Genomic DNA, 18,724 nt, shown 5'->3' on the forward strand with positions numbered 1-18,724 from the left:
GATGCCACACAGGCTGGCAGGGGAGGAAAGGCAGTGTTCTTACCCAGATGCGAGGCAGGATGGGCAGGAGTGCCATGTCTGCTTTCTGGCTGGATCTGAGACGCATTCATGCCTGGTTCTGTAAACCTGGTCAAAAGCCCACTGTTGTTTTCCTAAGTGGACGTGCTGTCAAACTGCCCTCTGAATACTCACACCCATAGACTAGTGTTGCGCTCAGCCTTGGTCAGAGAAGTTGCTGTTCGCAGCAGTGAGTGCTGGTTAATGCAGTGGCTCATAACTGGTCAAAATGCGGAGGAAGTGGCTTGAGTAATGTCTCAAATGGAACATCTGGGGGCTCAGGGATTAGGAGCACTGACTGCTCTTCCAGAGGACCTGGGTTTGATTCTCAGCACTAATGGCGGCTCACAGTTCCAGGGGATCCAATGCCTCTCTGGCCCCTGCAGGCCCCAGGCTTGTATGTAGTACGCATGCACATAAAATTAAGTTTTTTTAGTGGGATGATGTTTCAGTTCTCAAAGCTCAGGGACTATCATGGAAGAGGGGCAGAACTAGTAGAGAGGCTGGGGGCTCGGGACAGGGTGCTGTTAAATGCTGTCTTCTAGACATGGCCTGGCCTTGGCACTCAGGGGCTCACAGCATCTGTGGCCACTGGAACAAGATGGGATGCAGCAACATCCCATCCCGGATGGAGGAGGGGCCCTGCAGGCCCAGCCCCCTCCTGAGAAGCTGTGGTTTATGGGGAAGAGGAGCATTTTTGGCAGTGGTATAGCCACCAGAAGTTGCCTGTGCCCTGGTAAATATCCCCACGCCCAGGCTCATGCAAGTAACACTAATTAAACTCACTGGATCCCAAAGAAGCCAAAGACATGAAAGTAGAAGAGGCACTTGTTAGAGAGAAGGTTCAGCGGGAAGAGCAGGGGAGTGAGAGAGTAGTGGGTGAGAATAGCCAAGACGCACTACATACCTGTACGAAACCTTGCTTTAAAAAGAAACCCTGCCAGCCAGGCAAGTTGGCACATGCCTGTAATCCCAGCACTCGGCCGAGGCAGGCGGATCTCTGTGAGTTCAAGGCCAGCCTGGTCTGCAGAGTGAGTCCAGGACAGCCAGGGCTACACAGAGAAACCCTGTCTCCAAAAACAAGAAAAGAAAGAAAGAAGAAACCCTACCAAGTATTTGGGAGGTTGAGGCAGGAGGATTGGAGGACAGCCAGCCTTAGTCACGTCACAAGCCCATGCCGTTTCCCACCGACAGAGAAAAAGAGCCTGGACTGCTAATCATCAGCACTCAGGTGTTTTGTTTGGCTTTTGGTTTTTGATGATGAAAGCTGTAAGGGCCTCCCCACCAGTCCAGAGGGATTGGCGGCGTCCTCAGCATTTTCACTCCCCAAGAGTAGAGGGCCTTAAGGCTCAGGAAGCCTGGAGAATTACCCAAGATGGCACGACCACATACCATGAGACTGCAGGACCCAGCCCTAAACCCAGTACCTAAGCCACGCTGCCTCCCTCAGCGTGGAGATCCGCAGCTGGGTGTACAACGTAGCCAGGACTTTCCCCACAGCCGAAGATGGGGGAGAGGCCACCTGAAGGCTGTGCGATCCCTCTGTCAGGCGAAAGCATCTGCTGGTGCATCGGAAGACAGCGTTTTCCTCAGAGGTTTTCGGACGAGAGGCGCTGATCAACGACGTGGACGATAAAATTTAGTTTCTGCTCTGTGGCAGACACATCTGTCACCTACTATCTCACTCAAAGCACACTGGCCGCTCTGAGAGGCGTCAGTTCACGCTACCGCTGAGGGAAATAGGAGCTTGGAAAGGTCGCGTTTCTCCCGCCTCAGGCTCCTGTGACTGACACTCCAGCTTCCTTAGTTCCGGAGAGCTCCAGGTGAAGCGGCATTTGTGCTGCAATTAAGGCAGGCCTCGGCATGGTGGTGCAGTTCCTTTAGGTCCAGCATAAAATGTTCCGGTTCCACGGCTGTATAGAGAAATCTTGTCTAACAGAAATCACACACAGACACACAGAAGGGGCTAGAGAGACGCCACGTTAGTTGAGAGCACTTGCTGCTCTTTCAGAGGACTCAAGTTTGCTTCCTAGCATCTACATAGGCAGCTGTAGGAAACTTGATGCCATCTTCTGGCCTGTGAGAGTACTTACACACATGCCATCCACTCACCCAGAAAACACACACACATCCTATTTAAAAGTTAAAGCATTTGAGCCTCATGAGCTTGTATGTGCATATACACAACTGGGAAATACAAGGGAGTTAGAAATCAGAAAAGCCAAGGTGGGGCAGAAAAAAAAAAAAGGGCAACCAGGAAGTGAAGGGCTGCTCAGGTAAAGGCATGGGACAGGAAGTTCCTAAGTCTCTAGTGGACCCATGACCTCTGCTGCCAAGGGAAAGAAAGGTGCAGAGAAGGGGGCGTGGAGGGATGCCTGGGAGAGTCTGATTGGCAGCAGTGAGTTGCCCTGTACCCCACTTTCTCAGTAAGGATTGTAGCTTGACAGGAGCAGAGAGGCAGGATGGGACCAGGACGCGTGAGCTTAGCCAAAAAGGAGGTCTACCCACCTAGGCTCTGGTCCTAGGAGTGGTAGAGAGCTTCTGGAAAGCAAAGGACACTGGCAGGAGAGAGCATTCAGAGAACGCTCACCTGAATCAGTGCCAGAGCTGCTCAATGTACTGAAGAAATAGAAAATCCCCCGCTCTTAGGAAGCCTCGCTGCTGCGCTCTGGCAACAGACAAGCTGGAAAGGCCTTCTCTGGTTGAGTTTTAGCCACATGATAATTATCATGCTCTGAGTGTGCTGTGGCAGGGACTACCACCCGGTTGTGTGGTAAGGAAATGGTCCACTGAGCGAAAAGCACCCACTGTGGGAGGTGACGCTGTGACAGACTGGACAGTGGTGTCATAGCAGACTGGACAGTGGCGTCATCTGGACTCCACCTTCACGCACTTGGGGGTATCTGAAGATCCAGGATGGTGGGAGCCAGACTCCAGCAGCGAGCGGCGGCAATGCCCTGGGGGAGACAGGGCTAGAAGACCTTAATGAGTGGGACTGTCAGGTGTGGTGGCCCACGCCTTTAATCACAGCACTCGGGAGGCAGAGGCAGCCTGATCTCTATGGGTTTGAGGCCAGCCTGGTCTACACAGTGAGATCCTGTCTCAAAAAGATGAGGTTGATGAGTCTGTCTTGGTTATAGAGAGGACGTGTAATCATGAAAGGGAAGGAGTTCCCAGGGGTACGGTGGCATGGGGAGGTGGCGGCTCTCAGGAGAGCAAGAATGGGCATGGAAGCTTCCTCAGAGGAAGCTGAGGGTATGGGGAGAGCTTCTAGAAGGTCAGGGGCCAGAGAGCATGCTGGGGAGGCTTGAGGGCTCCAGAGTTTGCTAGGACCATGATTGCTTGTTGAGAGAATACAGACTGCGAGGGGCAGCAGCACAGAGGAACATCATTTTGAGTCTCTGGAGATGTGAGCTGAGGAGAAATAGCGCTTAGTTGAACAGAAAGGATTTTCCTTGACTGTTAAGGACTCTTGTGTTGTCAGTTCTTCTCAAGGATGGAAGTCTGGCTTTGAGAACAAGACCTGGCCCTGGCAAGCTGGGAAGAACCCTTTCTGATGCCTCCCCTACAAAAGAAGTTTATTTGTTTTTATGTGTATATGAGTTCAAGGTGAATTCTGGGCACATTCTGGGTCCGAGGCTCACTGACTATGGTTCAGCGAGGCCCTCGGACAGCTGTGAAGAGGGAGAGTCATGGTAGGGGTCTTTTGTCTATGTATGTCTGTGTACCATGTGTGTGCTTGGTGCCTGAACCAGAAAAAGGTGTTGGATCTCCTGGAACTGGAGTTTCAGATGGTTGTGAGCATCCATGACTGCCCTTAGTCTGAGTCCTCTGGACGAGCAGCCACTGCTCTTAATCATTAAGCCATTGCTTCAGCCCACCCCTATCACCCTTTTCCAGCAGGGTTTCAACGAGTCGCCCAGGATGGCTTGGGATTTGTTATGTAGATCAGGCTGGCCTCAAACTCACAGAGATCTGCCTGCTTTTGCCTCCCAAGTGCTGCGGTTAAGGGCATGCCACCATACCCAGGTTGAACCCTCTCCCTTTTTAAATTTATTGATTCATGGGTTTTACATACATGAGTGCTTTGTCTTCATGCACACCAGAAGGGGGAATCAGATCCCGTTACAGAGAGGTGTGAGCCCCCATGTGATTGCTGGGAATTGAACTCAGGACCTCTGCAAGACCTGCCAGTCCTCTTGACCACTGAGACAATCTCCCCAGTCCCCTTGAATCCTTTCCTAGGACCAAAGATTGCAAGGACAGATGGGAGACAAGGGATTCCTGGAGAGAGAAGTCTCGAAGAAGGTTTATTCACCATCTGGAAGAAGCAGTCTGGAAAGGGAGCCAGCGGGTTTCTGGGAAGAAATGGGACAGCTGCAGCTGGTTTCAGTTCTTCACTGGGAGGAGCTCCCCTGCCCACTGCCGGCCTCCCCACCCCCACTATGCCCATCCCACCTTGCCTATTCAAACCACGGCTTTTGGTCTTAGAAAGGGGTAGATCAGACCTCCTAATCACGCCGCCTCTTATACTGACCACCCAGCAAAGGCTTTCTGGAGACCCCCTGAGCCACGGCTGGTGAGCCTAGGACCCACAATCTGCCCAGATCCAAAGCACCTTTCCAGACTGTGGAGGGGGGTGGGGGATGAGGAGAAAAGTCCCGGGGAGACTGGTTTCTCTAAAGCTCCAGCATGGGCCATGGACACTAAGCCCCAAGCACCTGGTTTCTAACTTGCTTTAATCCACGGTTTATAATTATTTACGAGTCTATCTTCCTCACCCATCTTTGAGCTTTTCCAGGGCAGACACAAGATCTTAGTCATCTTTGGGAACCCCCTGCCCCAGTACTAGCTGAAAGTAGACACTGAATCCACACTGGGGAGACTGGATTGAGGGGAAAGGAAAGAGGTGGGCAGAGAGAGGTGACTGCCGTCAGCAACACGGGGCTCAAAGGCTCAGTGGATAATGTTTCTTTCTTCTCTCAAGTTCAGAATGGACTGAGAAATAAGACAGCAGACAGATGAACATAAAAACAGCAGCTTTCCGAGTCTCGCCAACAAGCACCAGATAAACCTCCTCCTATTCCTTCAGAGCCAACCATCTGTGACAGGACAGAGTTCCTCGTTGCTGAGGCAAGGTTCCTTTGTGAGTTTATGCTGAGTAGGTATCTATAGAACATGCTAACTTTCCCTAAGGCAGGGTAGGTGGAAAACGAGGAGGAAGAGAGAGGAGACGAATGCGAGAATGAATCCAAAAGAGCCTGAGCCCAGATCCTTCCCAAGCCATCATCAGACAAGCTATTTCTCTTCCCTGGGAAGAAGGGACAAGGCCATGAGGTTGCTGAGCAAGGACAGCCCTCTCAGATGTCTCCTCCCACAGAGTGGAGTGGGAATCCCCTCCTTCCTCTTATGGAAACATGAGTGGGATTGTATGGGATCATTTTATGGGATCAGATGGACAGATGGGGCCAGAGGTTGGTAGGGGTATGTGGCTGATTAAGATGAGCCCTTAACTTATCACAGTCACTTTTCAGAGAAAAAAAATGTCCAGCATGCTGGGGAGGTATGTGGATACCCTTACACATATGGCAGAGGAAGGGATGATCTTGCCTCCTATGTCAGACCAGACCCTAAAGGCACTGGCAGGACCCACCAGCCACACTTTGCCATTGCTCACAGCCATCTTGACCTTCAAGGCCAGTCTTGGGTCCACAAAAGACTGACTAGAAGGAAATCTTCTGGTTCCTGCCTCATCTCTATTCATACCTACATCCAACTCCTGTCCTCCCATGGCTGGAGAAGCTCTGAAATCCAGCAGGTATAGGCTGTGGCCTCTCTGTTAGGCAGTTGCCACGGATCTACTCCTCACAACCCTCCAGTGAGGCTGTGCCACTGGCCTCGTCAGACGAGGCCCCTGTGACTCAGAAGGTGGCCTCGCCTACTACGAGGCAGACCCATTGTTTCAGCCAGGGGACCTGACTCAGTTCGGTGCCGCAGTCAGGTCCCACAGTCATGGCTCCTGGTAGTCTAACCCAAGCTCTCAGCATCTGGGAGATTTAGGATGAGACAGTTGGAAAACCAGTGACCTTCTGGAGACCCACGCAACCCTCGGTGAGGGAGTCACACTCAACTGAGCTGCTTCCGGCCACTCTTACACACTGGGGGCTTCCTAAGCCTCCTCAGATTTGCCTCTCAAATCTCCCATCCTCTTCGGCAAGGCCCAGAGGGTCCTTCATGGTGTGGCTCTGGGGACTTTCCTTCAGTCCCTTGCTAGGCTCCTCAGACCCCACCTTCCTGCCAGGGCCTCCTGGCCGTCTTCCTCCAGCCTGGAATGCCCTGCTTGCCATTCTGCACTGGCTGAGAGCATATTTATTTGTTTTTGAGGTAGCCCTCCAGGTCTCTTTCCCATTGTTCCCCCTGCCTCTCCAGCTCTCGACTACCCCTCCTCCAGAATCATGTCTCCCCTGACCCAGAAATGCCACGGCAATGCTGTGTAGCAATGCGAACAGCCGGGGATTGGAAGACGAGAGCCAGCCTCTGTCCCGCCCCTACATGACAGGCACCTGCCCAGGCGCCACTCAGCTTGAGACAGATGACAGACAAGACTAAATGGCCCCCAGGAAGGCCAAGTGTTGCCAGGAAGGCGCCGGACACTCCCCCTGGACAGGAAAATATTCTCCTTCCTCTTAATAACAGTCATTAAGGGGCCTGTGCCACACATACTGCAGCCACGGGCTGAGCTTTGGTGTGTCAAGTGGCTCCCATCACCCTAGGCCAGGAGCTCAGAGTCCAGCCCCAAGGCCAGTATCCTCCTGTTTACCCTCTCATTGCCCTTTATCCACTCAGGCCAAAGGGAGGAGCACCTGCTTACACCCTTGTGGACCTAGGTTTGATGGACACCCTATTATCATCGGCATGTCAGGGATTCCTGGGACCCTTTGCCTTTCACCTCACCTTTTCACCCTTGCCCTTTGCATTAAGCTACACACACACACACACACACACACACACACTACCACCACCACCAAAAACCCACATTGTCCAAAATTGGAGTGAAGGGCTATGTCACTTACCTGGACACTCAGTAACCAACCAGATCTTCGCACAGACAAGCACAGTAGGCAGATACACCAGCATGCAGCTTTCAGGCAAATACCTGGAGACAAACAAGCCCACAGATATCACAGTGTGCACACACGCAGTCATGAACAGTGCACAGGCACAGTTCTGCCTAGGTATGCAAATAGTCATTTGAACGAGACACAATTGCCAGCATTCAGTAGGTTTTATTTATTTATATTTATTTCTTTATTTATTCATTTTATCTTACAAAAATAGAATGTAGCCAGTCATGGTGATGCATGCCAGCAATCCCAGAACTTGGGGAGCATCAAGAATGGAAGGTCATGCTCAGATACAAAGTTTGAGGCCAGCCAGGGCTACTTGTTTCAAAAAGCCAAAATATAACAAACAGCCCTGAGCAAAGTTTATGGTCCCATGTTGTTCAAGTGGTACGATTATAAAAGACCAAAGGTGTAAACAACCAAATTATCCATCACACACTACACACACGTAATGAGACATTCAGCGCGCATGCTACAACATGGATGAAAAAAGGCGTTATGCTAAGCGAAAAGCTGATCACGGGAGGCAAATGCAGCACGGTTCTCCTAAAAGCGGTCCCTGAGACAGTTTATGGACTGAAAGTAGCGTGGCAGCTGCAGGGGGCATGGTGGAGAGGGAGAAATAGGAAGAGTGGGTCTGTGGATAGTCTTTGGTTTTCAAGATGATAAGCTCTGAGATGGATATAGCGGTGGGTCCGCTTAATGCCCCTGAAGAACACTGACGAAAGGGTGAATTCTATGTATATTTCTACCATAGTAAAAGTAGTAGACAGGCTGGGGGGGCACACCTCTAATCCCAGCACTCCGGAGGCAGGGGCAGGTGGATCTCTGTGAGTTTGAGGCCAGCCTGGTCTACAGAATGAGTTTCAGAGCTGCCAGGGCTACACAGAGAAACCCTGTCCCGAAAAAACCAAAACCACCACCACCAACAACAACAAAGTAAACAAGGGCGCTGAGATGGCTCAGCAGGTAAAGGTGCCTGCTGCCAACCCCGACGACCTGACCTCAATGGCCAGGATCCACACGGTAGAAGGGGAGAGCCAGCTCCTGAAAGTTGTCCTCTGGCCTTCACGCCAGTTCTACGGTGTGCACATGAACACGTGAGAGCACACACACACGTGAAAACACAAGCGCACATAGTAAGTAAGTAAATAACTTTTAAAGGGAGTAAACAAAATCCAGCACTAAAAATCCGTGCGGGAGATAAACACAGTGAACTCGGCAGTCCACCCGCCTGCCTGCCCGCCTGCCTGCCCGCCTGCCTGCCTCTGGGAGCCCTGGTTCTCCCTCCAACAAGTCCAGAGATAAGGTGCTAATGACGGCTCTGTTACTCTTGCTGCCCCCACAGCTCATCACCCTCCCACAGCCTGACTTTGTTTACCTGGCTTCTCACCAGCCCCCCGAGGGAAGGGCCCCTTAGAAGACCCGGTGCTCTGGTTTCTGGCCCTGCCCCTGGGATGAAACGAAGCATTTCAGGTCTAGTCAGTGGCTCACCTATGCCCTGGGCCCTCACCTCTCTGTCTCATCTCCTGCCCACCCTGCCCAGCCATGCCCCTCCACCCTGGGCTTCCTTTGAGAAGAGCCTGTGCTCCCAGAGCAGATGAACTAACTTCAGTCGCACTGGACAGGGCAGCTAGCGCGAGGCTTCAGGGGCTCCTGATTTCCCAGACCCTCATCATCATCTCTCCCCCCTCTGCAGGGGGTGATAACTATTGGCTCCCCCATGGTTGCCAATGGGTTCAGCGGGCGGAAGCCCTGGGTTAGAACCTCAGCACTGGTGAACTGCGCAGGGTGACACCAGCTGTAATCCCAGTGCTGGCAGGGTGGAGGCAGGAAGACCAGAAGTCTGTGGTCATCCTCGGCTACAGAGTGACTTCAAAGCTAGCCTGGGCTACATGAGACTGTCTTTTTTTTTTTTTTTTTAATGTGTTTTGTCATCATTTGTATGTGTATGTGTATCGTGTGTGCTTGGCTCCCACAGAGATCATGAGAGGGTGTTAGAGCTCCTGGAACTGGGGGTGCGTGTGAGCCACCGCACGACCCAGGGCCTCTGCCAGAGTAACACGTGTTCTTAACCGCTGAGCCAGCTCTCCCGCCCCAAGACTTTGCCTTAACGAAAAAGGTATGCTCCAACTTAAGCGAAAATGTCTTTAAAAAAACCCAGTACTCAAGCAAGGACCATGCATGGACTGGACCTAGACCCCTACAAAATGTAGCTGATGGGCAGCTTAGGCTTCACGTGGGTCCTCAAGTAAGGACAGCGGGGAGTGCGCCTGACAGGGACTCTCCCGCCAGCTTTCCTGATCACTCCCCCTGGTGGGACTGCCTTGCCAGACAACAGGGAAAGAGGACATTGTCAGTCCTGGTGCAACTTGATGAGCTGGGGAAGATGGAAGGGGGCTCCCCTTTTCTGAGGAATAGAGAGAAGGGGAGGAGGGGAGACTGGGAGTCGAGGAGAGATGGGGCTACAACCAGGATGTAAAGTGAATAATGAACAAATAAATAGGTCCATGTACAGTGAATATATGCTAATCAAAAATATTATTAATGAGCTGGGCGGTGGTGGCACATGTACTTGGGAGGCAGATGAAGGTGGATCTCTGTGAGTTCGAGGCCAACCTGGTCTACAAAGTGAGTTCAGGATAGCCAAGGCTACACAGAAACCCTGTGTGTGTATGGGGTGGGGTGGGGTGGAGGAATAAAAAACAGCATATTTACTCCGCCAGAGCCTCATTCTGGCACATCCAGCATGGAAGATGTGCATTTTAACACTTTCTGGCTATTATTGGGGATCAGAGTGACTCCTAGTCCAGGTCCTTGGAGGATGGGCTCAGAATTGCACTGTGGATGCTGTGAACACATGGTCATGGGCAGGGGGTTCAGGTGGGAGACAAATGTTCCTGGCAGTTCGTATGCCGTTCTGCCCTCCTGGGGAGGTCAGACATGTCTGTGGACCAGGGCATACACTCTACCTGAGGTGGTATGTTTGGGGCTCATGGCCAGTCTGTATATTAGTGTTGGGTTCGAGTACATGTATTTGATCAAAATTCGTGTGTGAACCTGTGTGTGCCTGGGTCAGTTGTCAGATCTGTTTTGTGTGTGTTGGGTCATTCATGTACCACGGTCTGTATGTATGTGGATGTGTGTGTCCCTGAAGATCCCCGCCCAGCCCTGTGTGTGTGTGTCAGAGAGAAAGAGAGAGAGAGAGTAGCAAGCGCACGCACACATGTGTGACCTAGCCTCTGCAGGTTGCTAAAGGGTCAGGGTTGCAGGCCTGTGGCGGTGTTCCCCTGTAGGGAGGGCCTGGAGAAGAGCCAGCAGCATTCGCTAAGGGCCTGGCACTGCCACTTCCCTGAGCAGGCGAGTCTCAACAGCAGACAGACAGGTGGGGCTGACCCGACAGGTTCCCAGTCCAGGGGCAATGGGGCGGGGCATGGTTCAGACTTAGGGTGGCAACGGTTTGCGGGCCCTGCCACACACCGCGGGGCCGGCAAGCTGGAGGCGGTGTCCTCCTCCTGTAGCAGCCGACGGTGGTGCCAGCCATGGGGCCTCGGGTGGAGAGGGCCCGAGGTGGACGCATACATTCTGCGGTGTAGCGCCTGGAGGGACTCGGGGCATGGCCGGACCCCTGCGGAGCCGGGTGGAGGAGCTGAAGCGGCCCTGGTGGAGGGAGAGCGCCCCCCTGGTGCTCCAGCACAGCGAGGCTGCAAGGCTGGCGACAGACGCCCTCCTGGAGCGGGGTGAGGCTGCCTACCTTCACGTCATCTCTGAAGAGCGGGAGCTGCCCTTCCTGAGTGCCCTGGACGTGAACTACATGATCAGCCACGTGCGTGGGGCTCCCGAGCTCAGCGAGTCCCAGGGGTCAGAGACCTTAGGGCAGGACCGCCTCAGCATGCTCTCCGAGGTTACCTCAGGCACCTACTTCCCCATGGTTTCTGACTTAGACCCCCCAGATCTGGACCTGGGCTGGCCCGAAGTGCCGCAGGCCACAGGGTTCGGCCCCACCCAGGCCGTGGTTCACTTCCAGCGGGACAAGGGCAAGAGCATCAAGGACCTGCTGCGATTCCTCTTCAGCCAGGCCCAGACGGTAAGGGCCTTACCACGTCAGCCATTTCACAGATGTGGGCACAGATGTGGGCTCGCAGGGGGAAGGGGACCAGTTGGAGCCATGAAGAAGCTTAAGCGGGGAACTGGGACTAGAGTCTCTGCCCTCTGTTAGGTGCCCAGCTGCTAGAGGATGGGCGTGTGCTTTATTTTCCTTGACATCCCTTTGGCAGGCATGAACATTAACTAAGCGTAGCACGGGTCACGGGGCTCTGGTACTTCACCCCTGGAAGTGCCTGTGGAATTATGGGAAGGAGTCCTTACCTGATCTTTCTTGGGAGGGAATCTATCGCTCTCATCAGAGTATCAAAAAAATATTTTTTTAAGATTTATTTTTATTTTATGTGTGTGGGTGTTTTGCCTGCCTTTCACATATGTGCATGGTGTGCATGCAAGGCGTCAGTGGAGGCTAGAGGAGGGTGTCGAATGCCCTGGAACTAGAATTACAGACTGCTGTGAATTACCATGTGTGCTGGGATTTGAACCCAGGTCCTCTGCAACAGCAGCCAGGGCTTGTTCTTAACCACCAGACTCTCTTTCCAGCCTAGTCAACCTCGGCAAGTATATGAGCTGCAAACTTAAAAGGAAGAAGCTGAGGCCAGAGAGGGAACTTGCCTGCAGAGCTTGTCTGGGTTTGGGAGCGAGGGCGGCCTCTGGCTCTGAGGCCTCTGGCTCTGACCCTGGCACGGCTCAGCTCAGCCCCAGCTGCGTATGGAACCCCTGCGCTACATCAGTCACTGGGCCTGGAGTAGGATGGTGGGCACTGGCACGTGGGTTTTGGCATGGGCTAAGCTTTTAGGTTGGCGTGAAAGATGACTGAAGAGTAGAAGCTGCTGGGCTTGGGGACATTAGAAAGGGTAGTCCCACCCGGGAAGCCTCCAGCCTCATGGCGGTATTGCTTCCCTGGTGGAGCCCTGGCTCCTGCTCAGATGGGGGAAGAGATATGAAAGCCCCTGGCAGGGTTTGAGCTAGGGGCAGACTCCTGCAGAGACAAGAGCCAAGGTCTCACCAGTTCCCCCATGGCCTGGCTGGCAAGCTTGCCTTTGCCCTAGGCACAGGAGGACTGCCCTTGATTGGCACTGAGCACTGGGTAATTAGGAGCTTGTTGCTGCTGTCATCACTGGCCCCCTTTGATCTTTCATGCCCCCCTCCCACTGGCCAGACCTGTGCCGCACACTACAGCATCCCTAGTGCCCTGCCTGCTCACCTCCAATTAGACCTTTCTGCCCCCCGGGCTAAGCGTCATGCTTACTGGGCAGAGCAGCCACTCACTCAGAGTGACCTGGATGTGCTTCCCTTCTCCACAGCCCAGTGTGCTCCATTTGCTAAGAAGGCAGCTGGAAAGGGAAAGGCGCGGTTATTGAGCTTCTGTTGTGTGTCCAGACCAGCATTTTTACATTATCCCTTGTAACTATGGGGTGTATTCCATTTAGCAAACAAGGAAGTTGAGGCTCCTTAGGTGAGCCCAAGACTTCACTTCTAGGAAGTGGAGGAATGTGGATTTGAACCCACTTCCTTTTGGCTCCAAGCTTCAGTGGTGGTCTCTGTCCCTCCTGCTCCCAGGCCCTTCGTAGGACAGAAGACTCTCAAGTCGACACACACACACACTGGGAAGTAGGAGCTGTGAGAAATACCCTGTATGTTGGAACTGCAAGCCACAGCCCTCAACTGAGTGGGGAGCTTGGCTCCACTTCACACAGGCGGAAGAAAAGGAGGTCGTGAATATAAGCTATAACACCAGACCTCCTCAGCTTCAAAAGACATGGAAATCCCCAGGACTGCATTGCAGCTTTTTCTCCCTTGAGCGGGAGCCTCAGACAGACAGTGCTAGGGGCCAGGGCAGAGCTGGCGCCAATGAGGAATATGGGAGACGAGCCTGGAAACTGGGGTCTGCTTCTGACTCCTGCCTTCTCTGAGTCTCCAAAGAGTCCAGTTTCAGACTCATAGTTGAGCTAGAGACATGTTTGGGTATCTGTTACCAGACACTGTGTTGGCATACTTAAAAAAAACTATTTTATTTATGTTTCTTTTTTTAAATAGTTTATTTAATTTTATTCTTTGTGCATTGGTATGAAGGTGTCAGACTCCATGGAATTGGAGACAGTTTTGAGCTGCCATGTGGGTGCTGGGAATTGAACTCAGGTCCTTTAGGAAGAGCAGACAGTGCTCTTAACCACTGAGCCATTTCTTTAGACCCTTATTTGTGTTTCTTATGCCTCTTTCTCTCTTCACCCCAATCCTTTCCAACACCAGGCAGCAGAAAAAGAAGGTTAGTGGGGAGAGGGGGCAGAGTTCTCTGTAGCTACTTCCTGCTGGTTAGGGTCTTGGAGTTCTTTGGAGCAAGTCCAATCTTCGTTTCAGGATATCTTCAAGTTTGTCTTGTCAAAGTGCATCAACAGCAACCAGGAGCAGCAGGAGGAAGCACCAGCAGCCCTTTTTCTCAGAGCCCCTCTCTCTCTCTGGGCTCTGTCATTTATTCCCTCTCAGCGTCCTCAGAACTAAACTATCTGCAGCTGGCAAAGAGCCTCCCCTTCCCCCCCAGCCCTCATGGGGCAAATAGTCTGCTGCTGTGGACCATCAGTCCCACATCCCACACCTGGGATCAAAACAAAAACATGTTTACATAACATAACTGTGTTTTTGAAGAGACCAAAACTTTCCACTACAACACTGTCTTCAAAGACTTTCAAACAGCCAGTGGCTCAGGATCCTCCCTGTGGCCAGCTAAGAACGCTAGGCTAAGGCAGGCATGGTGGCACATGCCTGTAATCCCAAATCAGGGAGCTGAGACAGGAGTGAGCTCAAAGCCAGCTTGGATGTTGACATCCTATCTTAAATACACACACACACACACACACACACACACACACACACACGCACGCGCGCGCGCACGCACACGCACACGCGCACACACACACACACACACACACACACACACACACTAGCATCTGATTCCAGTGTTGTGTTGCATCCTGGCCTTCAACCCCATACTTCCTGGGGCTGAGCTCTCCTTCCTCTTTCAGGTGGTGGCTGTGGTGATGGACATATTCACTGACATGGAACTGCTGTGTGACCTCATGGAGGCCTCCAGCCGGCGTGGCGTGCCCGTCTACCTCCTTCTGGCTCAGGAGCACCTGAAGTACTTCCTGGAGATGTGCCATAAGATGGACCTCAACGGGGGTCATCTGGTGGTCAGTATGGGCCGAGAGCTCCACACATGGGAAGAGGAGGGAAATGGGAGGGCAGGACGGACAGTCGGCGGCCAGCGAGCATTAGGGCATCAGAGGGAACTGGGCACATGGTTTCTTGAGCCGTGTGAGACCAGACACCCCTTGGGTCACAGACATGGCTTGAATGATACTTTCTTTTTTTTTTCAACTTCTTTTTATTATTTTAAATTATGGTATATGTATGTGAGTGCAGGGGCTCATGAAGGCCAGAGGCATCAGATGGCCCTGGTGCTGGAGTTATAGGAGTTACAGTCCCAGAAAGGGTTGGGAATAGAACTCAAGTCCTCTGAAAGTGTGCTCTAACCGCTGAGCCATCTCTCCAGCCCTGAGCCCCACTTTCCTAAGGTCACCCTTCCCACCAACCTCCCTCTACTCTTGGCCCAGAACATGCGTGTGCGGAGCACATGTGGAGACACGTACTGCAGCAAGGCAGGCCGCCGGTTCACGGGGCAGGCCCTGGAGAAGTTTGTCATCATTGACTGTGAGCAGGTGGTGGCGGGCAGTTACAGGTGAGGAGACGAAAGGGAGAGAGGGGCCTGGGCTGGGCCGTGATCCAAGAAGGGCACCCCAGGCCTGACTGCTTTAGTTTTCTTCTGTGTGAGGCCCCATGCAGGGCAAAGGGCTAGGTGGGAGTGGCTCTACTCCATGCCTCGGCATAGAAAGTAACTACAGCACAGGAAATAGAAGGACTAGTGGTGAGACGTGCTGGGCCTTGGACTGAGTGCCTTGACCCCTGACCCCGGCCCTCTGCCCCCAGCTTCACGTGGCTTTGCAGCCAGGCCCACACCAGCATGGTCCTGCAGCTGAGGGGCCACATCGTGGAAGACTTTGATCGGGAGTTCCGATGCCTGTACGCAGAGTCGCAGCCTGTGGATGGCTTCTGCGGCAATGAGGATCCACTGCTTCCCCGGGTACCTCGGCCTCCCCCTGTGACCCTGGCCTTTGGACCCGGACTTCCGAGCGCTACAGGCTCCTCGCCCTCCTGTAACAGCCTCAGCAGCATCAAGCACTCACCTCTTCTGGGCCGTTCTTCCTATCTCGCTCTACCGGGAGGTGGTGGCTGTAGTGACATGGGTATAAGTTCCTCATCCCCAGGTCCTGCCCACCACGAAGTTGGTGGCCAGCCATCCCTGTACCGTCAGCTTTCAGATCCTAACCATATCTCCTCTCCTGGACCCTACAGGGCCAACCTAAGCAAGCTGGGGGCATCTCCATGGTCCCAGTCCTCTCCTGCCCTCAACCACAGCAGTGCCAGTCCCTTGACCCTGACAGTGGGGTCACCTTTGCTCCCATGTTCCCGCCCTCTCCTCCACCTTACTAGGGGGGTCCCAGCCCTGTCCCAGCTCCCAGAGAATGGGTTCCTAGCAAGCCAAGAGCCTAGCCTGCCACGAGGCCGCTGGGTAACTGGCACAGCTCTGGAGACGGTGAAAGAGAAGAAGGCATCTCTGAGCCAGAGCCACGATCACCTGGATCGCCTTGTCCCCTTCCCTAAAGCAGAAGCAGGAGGCCCCAGCTCTAGAGTACCCGCCAACTCAGATTCCCTTCAGCGTGGCGAGCAGGCTCTAGATGACAGGAGATTGTCCCTGAGCCACAGTTACAGCCAGCTGGATCTCCTGTCCCAAGGTCATGGGGCCCCTGAGTCAGGGTCCCTCAGACCTGGTGATCTGGGTCTAGAGGACAGGAAACTGTCCCTAAACCAGAGCCATGGCCAAATGGACCTCCTGCCACAAAACCCCAAGGCCCAGGCCTCTAAAATAACTCCTGATGCCAGTTCTTCAGCCAGGCTTGGCAAGGAGAGTCTAGATGAACGGCGTCAGACCCTGGGCCACAGTCAGCTGGACCTCATCACCAAGTTTGGGCCATTCAGGAGTGAGGGGCCTGGGCCCAGTGGTCCCCCAGAACCAAGCCCAGTTCCCATGGTGGGAGCTGGCTCTGCAGATGAGAAGCGCCTGACTCTGGGCCACAGCAAACTGGACCTCATCACCAAATATCATCACTTACAGGGTCCCAGGCCCAGACCTGAGCCGGGCCTCATGGCAGCTCCCATCAGTGGCCATCAAAATGGTAGTAGCAATGACCTGTTTGCACCTGAGAAACGGCTGACTTTAGGCCACAGCAAACTGGACCTCATCACTAAGTACAACAAGTCCAAATTCAAGCAGCTCCGAAGTCGCTTTGAGTCCTAGCCCTGCTCCGAGCAGGGACAAGGCCTCCCTCTGTCCAGAGTTGACGTGCTCAGCTTTCAGACTGGAGCATGAGGGGTTGAAGCTGGGGTGCTGCCTAAAAAGGGAGGCATCTAGCAGCACAGGCTAGATACTCTTTTATACACACACATACGCAGAGAGAGATACAAACAGAACCTAGAGTTACTGAGTGTTTTCTATATGTCATTGGGGTGGACACTTCATACCAGTTATTCTCATTCTCCATCTTCTCTAGATGGACCTCTTGTTGGCATATAGTTATATTAAGTATTATTCTTCATTATTCTTCCTGTTTTAAAAAGTCTTTGAAATCAGAACATTTATTTTATGGCTGGCTGAAATCCTGAAGATGAACGGGATGCTTCAACAGCTGCCCTCTTGGGTGTTGTTCCTTCACGGAATCTGTGATGGATAAATTTAGGCGCCTCATCCATCCGGTCCCGGTAACATTTTGTCTCTTAGCCTTGGCACTCCAGCTATACTTCCGCTTGTACTTGGCAGGGCAGCCACATTCACTATAAGCCCACTTCCGACGGTGGTAGGCCTACCGTGGCAGCACCAGGATGTGTGTCTTACTGTGACGCCTGCCAAATGATGATGTTCCTTTTGTCACCTCACTTCAGTCGCAGAGGCCAAATTGACCAGAAGATATCCCTCCCATTTTATAAGTATGGGAGCTGAAGTCCAGAGTTTGGATAGTGAATTTGGAGGCGGATCCAAGTAAATGACCGGGTAGGAAGCTCTGCCAGGCTGGTGTTCTCTGGCTCAAAATACCTTGTTTGCACAGACACAACACACAGTATCTGCAGTTCCTGTGTTCCCTCGTACATATTATACAGACACTACGAGGGTGCCTCAAACGCCTGTGCAGTACACACAGTGACTAGGCACACCCGTAGGTGCACACAGTGAGTGCGCATAGCTCTGTGATTCACTCAAACAACTTTAGTTGCAGCTACAAAATCGATCTTCTCTGCTTAAATGAATGGCCATAAAATACACACATCCAGCACACACCACAGAACCGCCTTGAGGTTTATGGTGTCCACACGCCTCCATCCTAACTCTGCTCACCCAAAGCTGTGCTCACAGCCCTGCCCTGACCATGCCATAGAGCCAAAAGGTTACTGAGATGCAGATCCTGAGGGCTGCAGCTTAAATGCATAAACCATGGAGAACAAAGACAGAGCTGTATCAATTGAGACGTGTACTAGGGACAGAGAGGGTCATGGAAGATGGTGGAGTGATCAGGAAGTCTATCAGAGAGAGGATGACTTTAAGACAGGCCTACCAGATGGAGGAGAGAGTTAGAATTCTTGCTAGAGTAAGGCAGACGGAGAGAAGGCTTAATGAGCAGGTCAGGGGTGGACTGGAGAAGGTACGCAGTGAATGAATGGACAGCTGGACGCAAATACACAAGTCACCTTGCTGAATGTCTCCTGAAGCTCAGGCTTTGGCTGGTCACGGGCCTTTGTCCTGAACGTACCACTGTGCATGGTACAAATCAATAAAGGCCTTTATGCTCAGACCCAGTAGCAATCCCGTATGTTCTAAGTGAAGGGACTGCTTGATGGAGCTGGTGGAAAGGCAGTTTTCAGGCCCCTTTCAGATGAACAGGGTTCCTTGGAGAGGAATGGACGGCATAAGGAGGGTCTGAGGTTAAATGGTTTTCAGCTCCGTCCACCTTCACTGTGGCATTCTGAGACACCCTGGCGGCTTTTGTATATTCTACAACAGGTGAGCCAAATTTATTCTGTCCGTAAAAACGGGCCTCGCCACTATCCCCAGAGCAGATGGCAGCTGCTGAGGGGGTGATACACTGTGCGTGAGAAGCAAGTCAGCCCTCTCATATTTGCCCACCCTAAGCCTTCTCCAATCTCTCCCTAACACCCAGCTTCACACACTTACCCCCCTCCTCTTTTTTAGCCTGTTTTCCTATGGTTCTCGTCCTCAAACCTCTGTTCTGGTCTCGTTTTGACCTATCGGACACACTTTGGGTGATCCC

The 18,724-nt window shown here is 52.8% G+C and overlaps 1 protein-coding gene across 1 annotated transcript; it reads left to right on the forward strand.

Annotated features, from left to right (window-relative positions):
* The first annotated feature begins 10,656 nt into the window (after positions 1–10,656).
* Positions 10,657–18,245, forward strand: Fam83c (family with sequence similarity 83 member C). The gene is made up of 4 exons (XM_021640485.2): positions 10,657–11,268; positions 14,309–14,476; positions 14,900–15,024; positions 15,273–18,245. The coding sequence occupies exons 1-4, from the start codon at positions 10,798–10,800 to the stop codon at positions 16,699–16,701; spliced, it is 2,193 nt and encodes a 730-aa protein (XP_021496160.1). The 5' UTR covers positions 10,657–10,797; the 3' UTR covers positions 16,702–18,245.
* The last annotated feature ends 479 nt before the right edge of the window (positions 18,246–18,724 follow it).

This window comes from Meriones unguiculatus, chromosome 4 (genome assembly GCF_030254825.1).
Source record: "Meriones unguiculatus strain TT.TT164.6M chromosome 4, Bangor_MerUng_6.1, whole genome shotgun sequence".
In the NCBI taxonomy this organism is placed as follows: domain Eukaryota; kingdom Metazoa; phylum Chordata; class Mammalia; order Rodentia; family Muridae; genus Meriones; species Meriones unguiculatus.

What these genes read in the sequence shown, in the direction of transcription:
- Fam83c (XM_021640485.2), top strand. Translation starts at nt 10,798, where the DNA reads ATGGCCGGACCCCTGCGGAGCCGGGTGGAGGAGCTGAAGCGGCCCTGG. An exon ending in TCTTCAGCCAGGCCCAGACG is followed by an intron (nt 11,269 to 14,308) that starts GTAAGGGCCTTA and finishes TTCCTCTTTCAG; the next exon opens with GTGGTGGCTGTGGTGATGGA. An exon ending in TCAACGGGGGTCATCTGGTG is followed by an intron (nt 14,477 to 14,899) that starts GTCAGTATGGGC and finishes CTCTTGGCCCAG; the next exon opens with AACATGCGTGTGCGGAGCAC.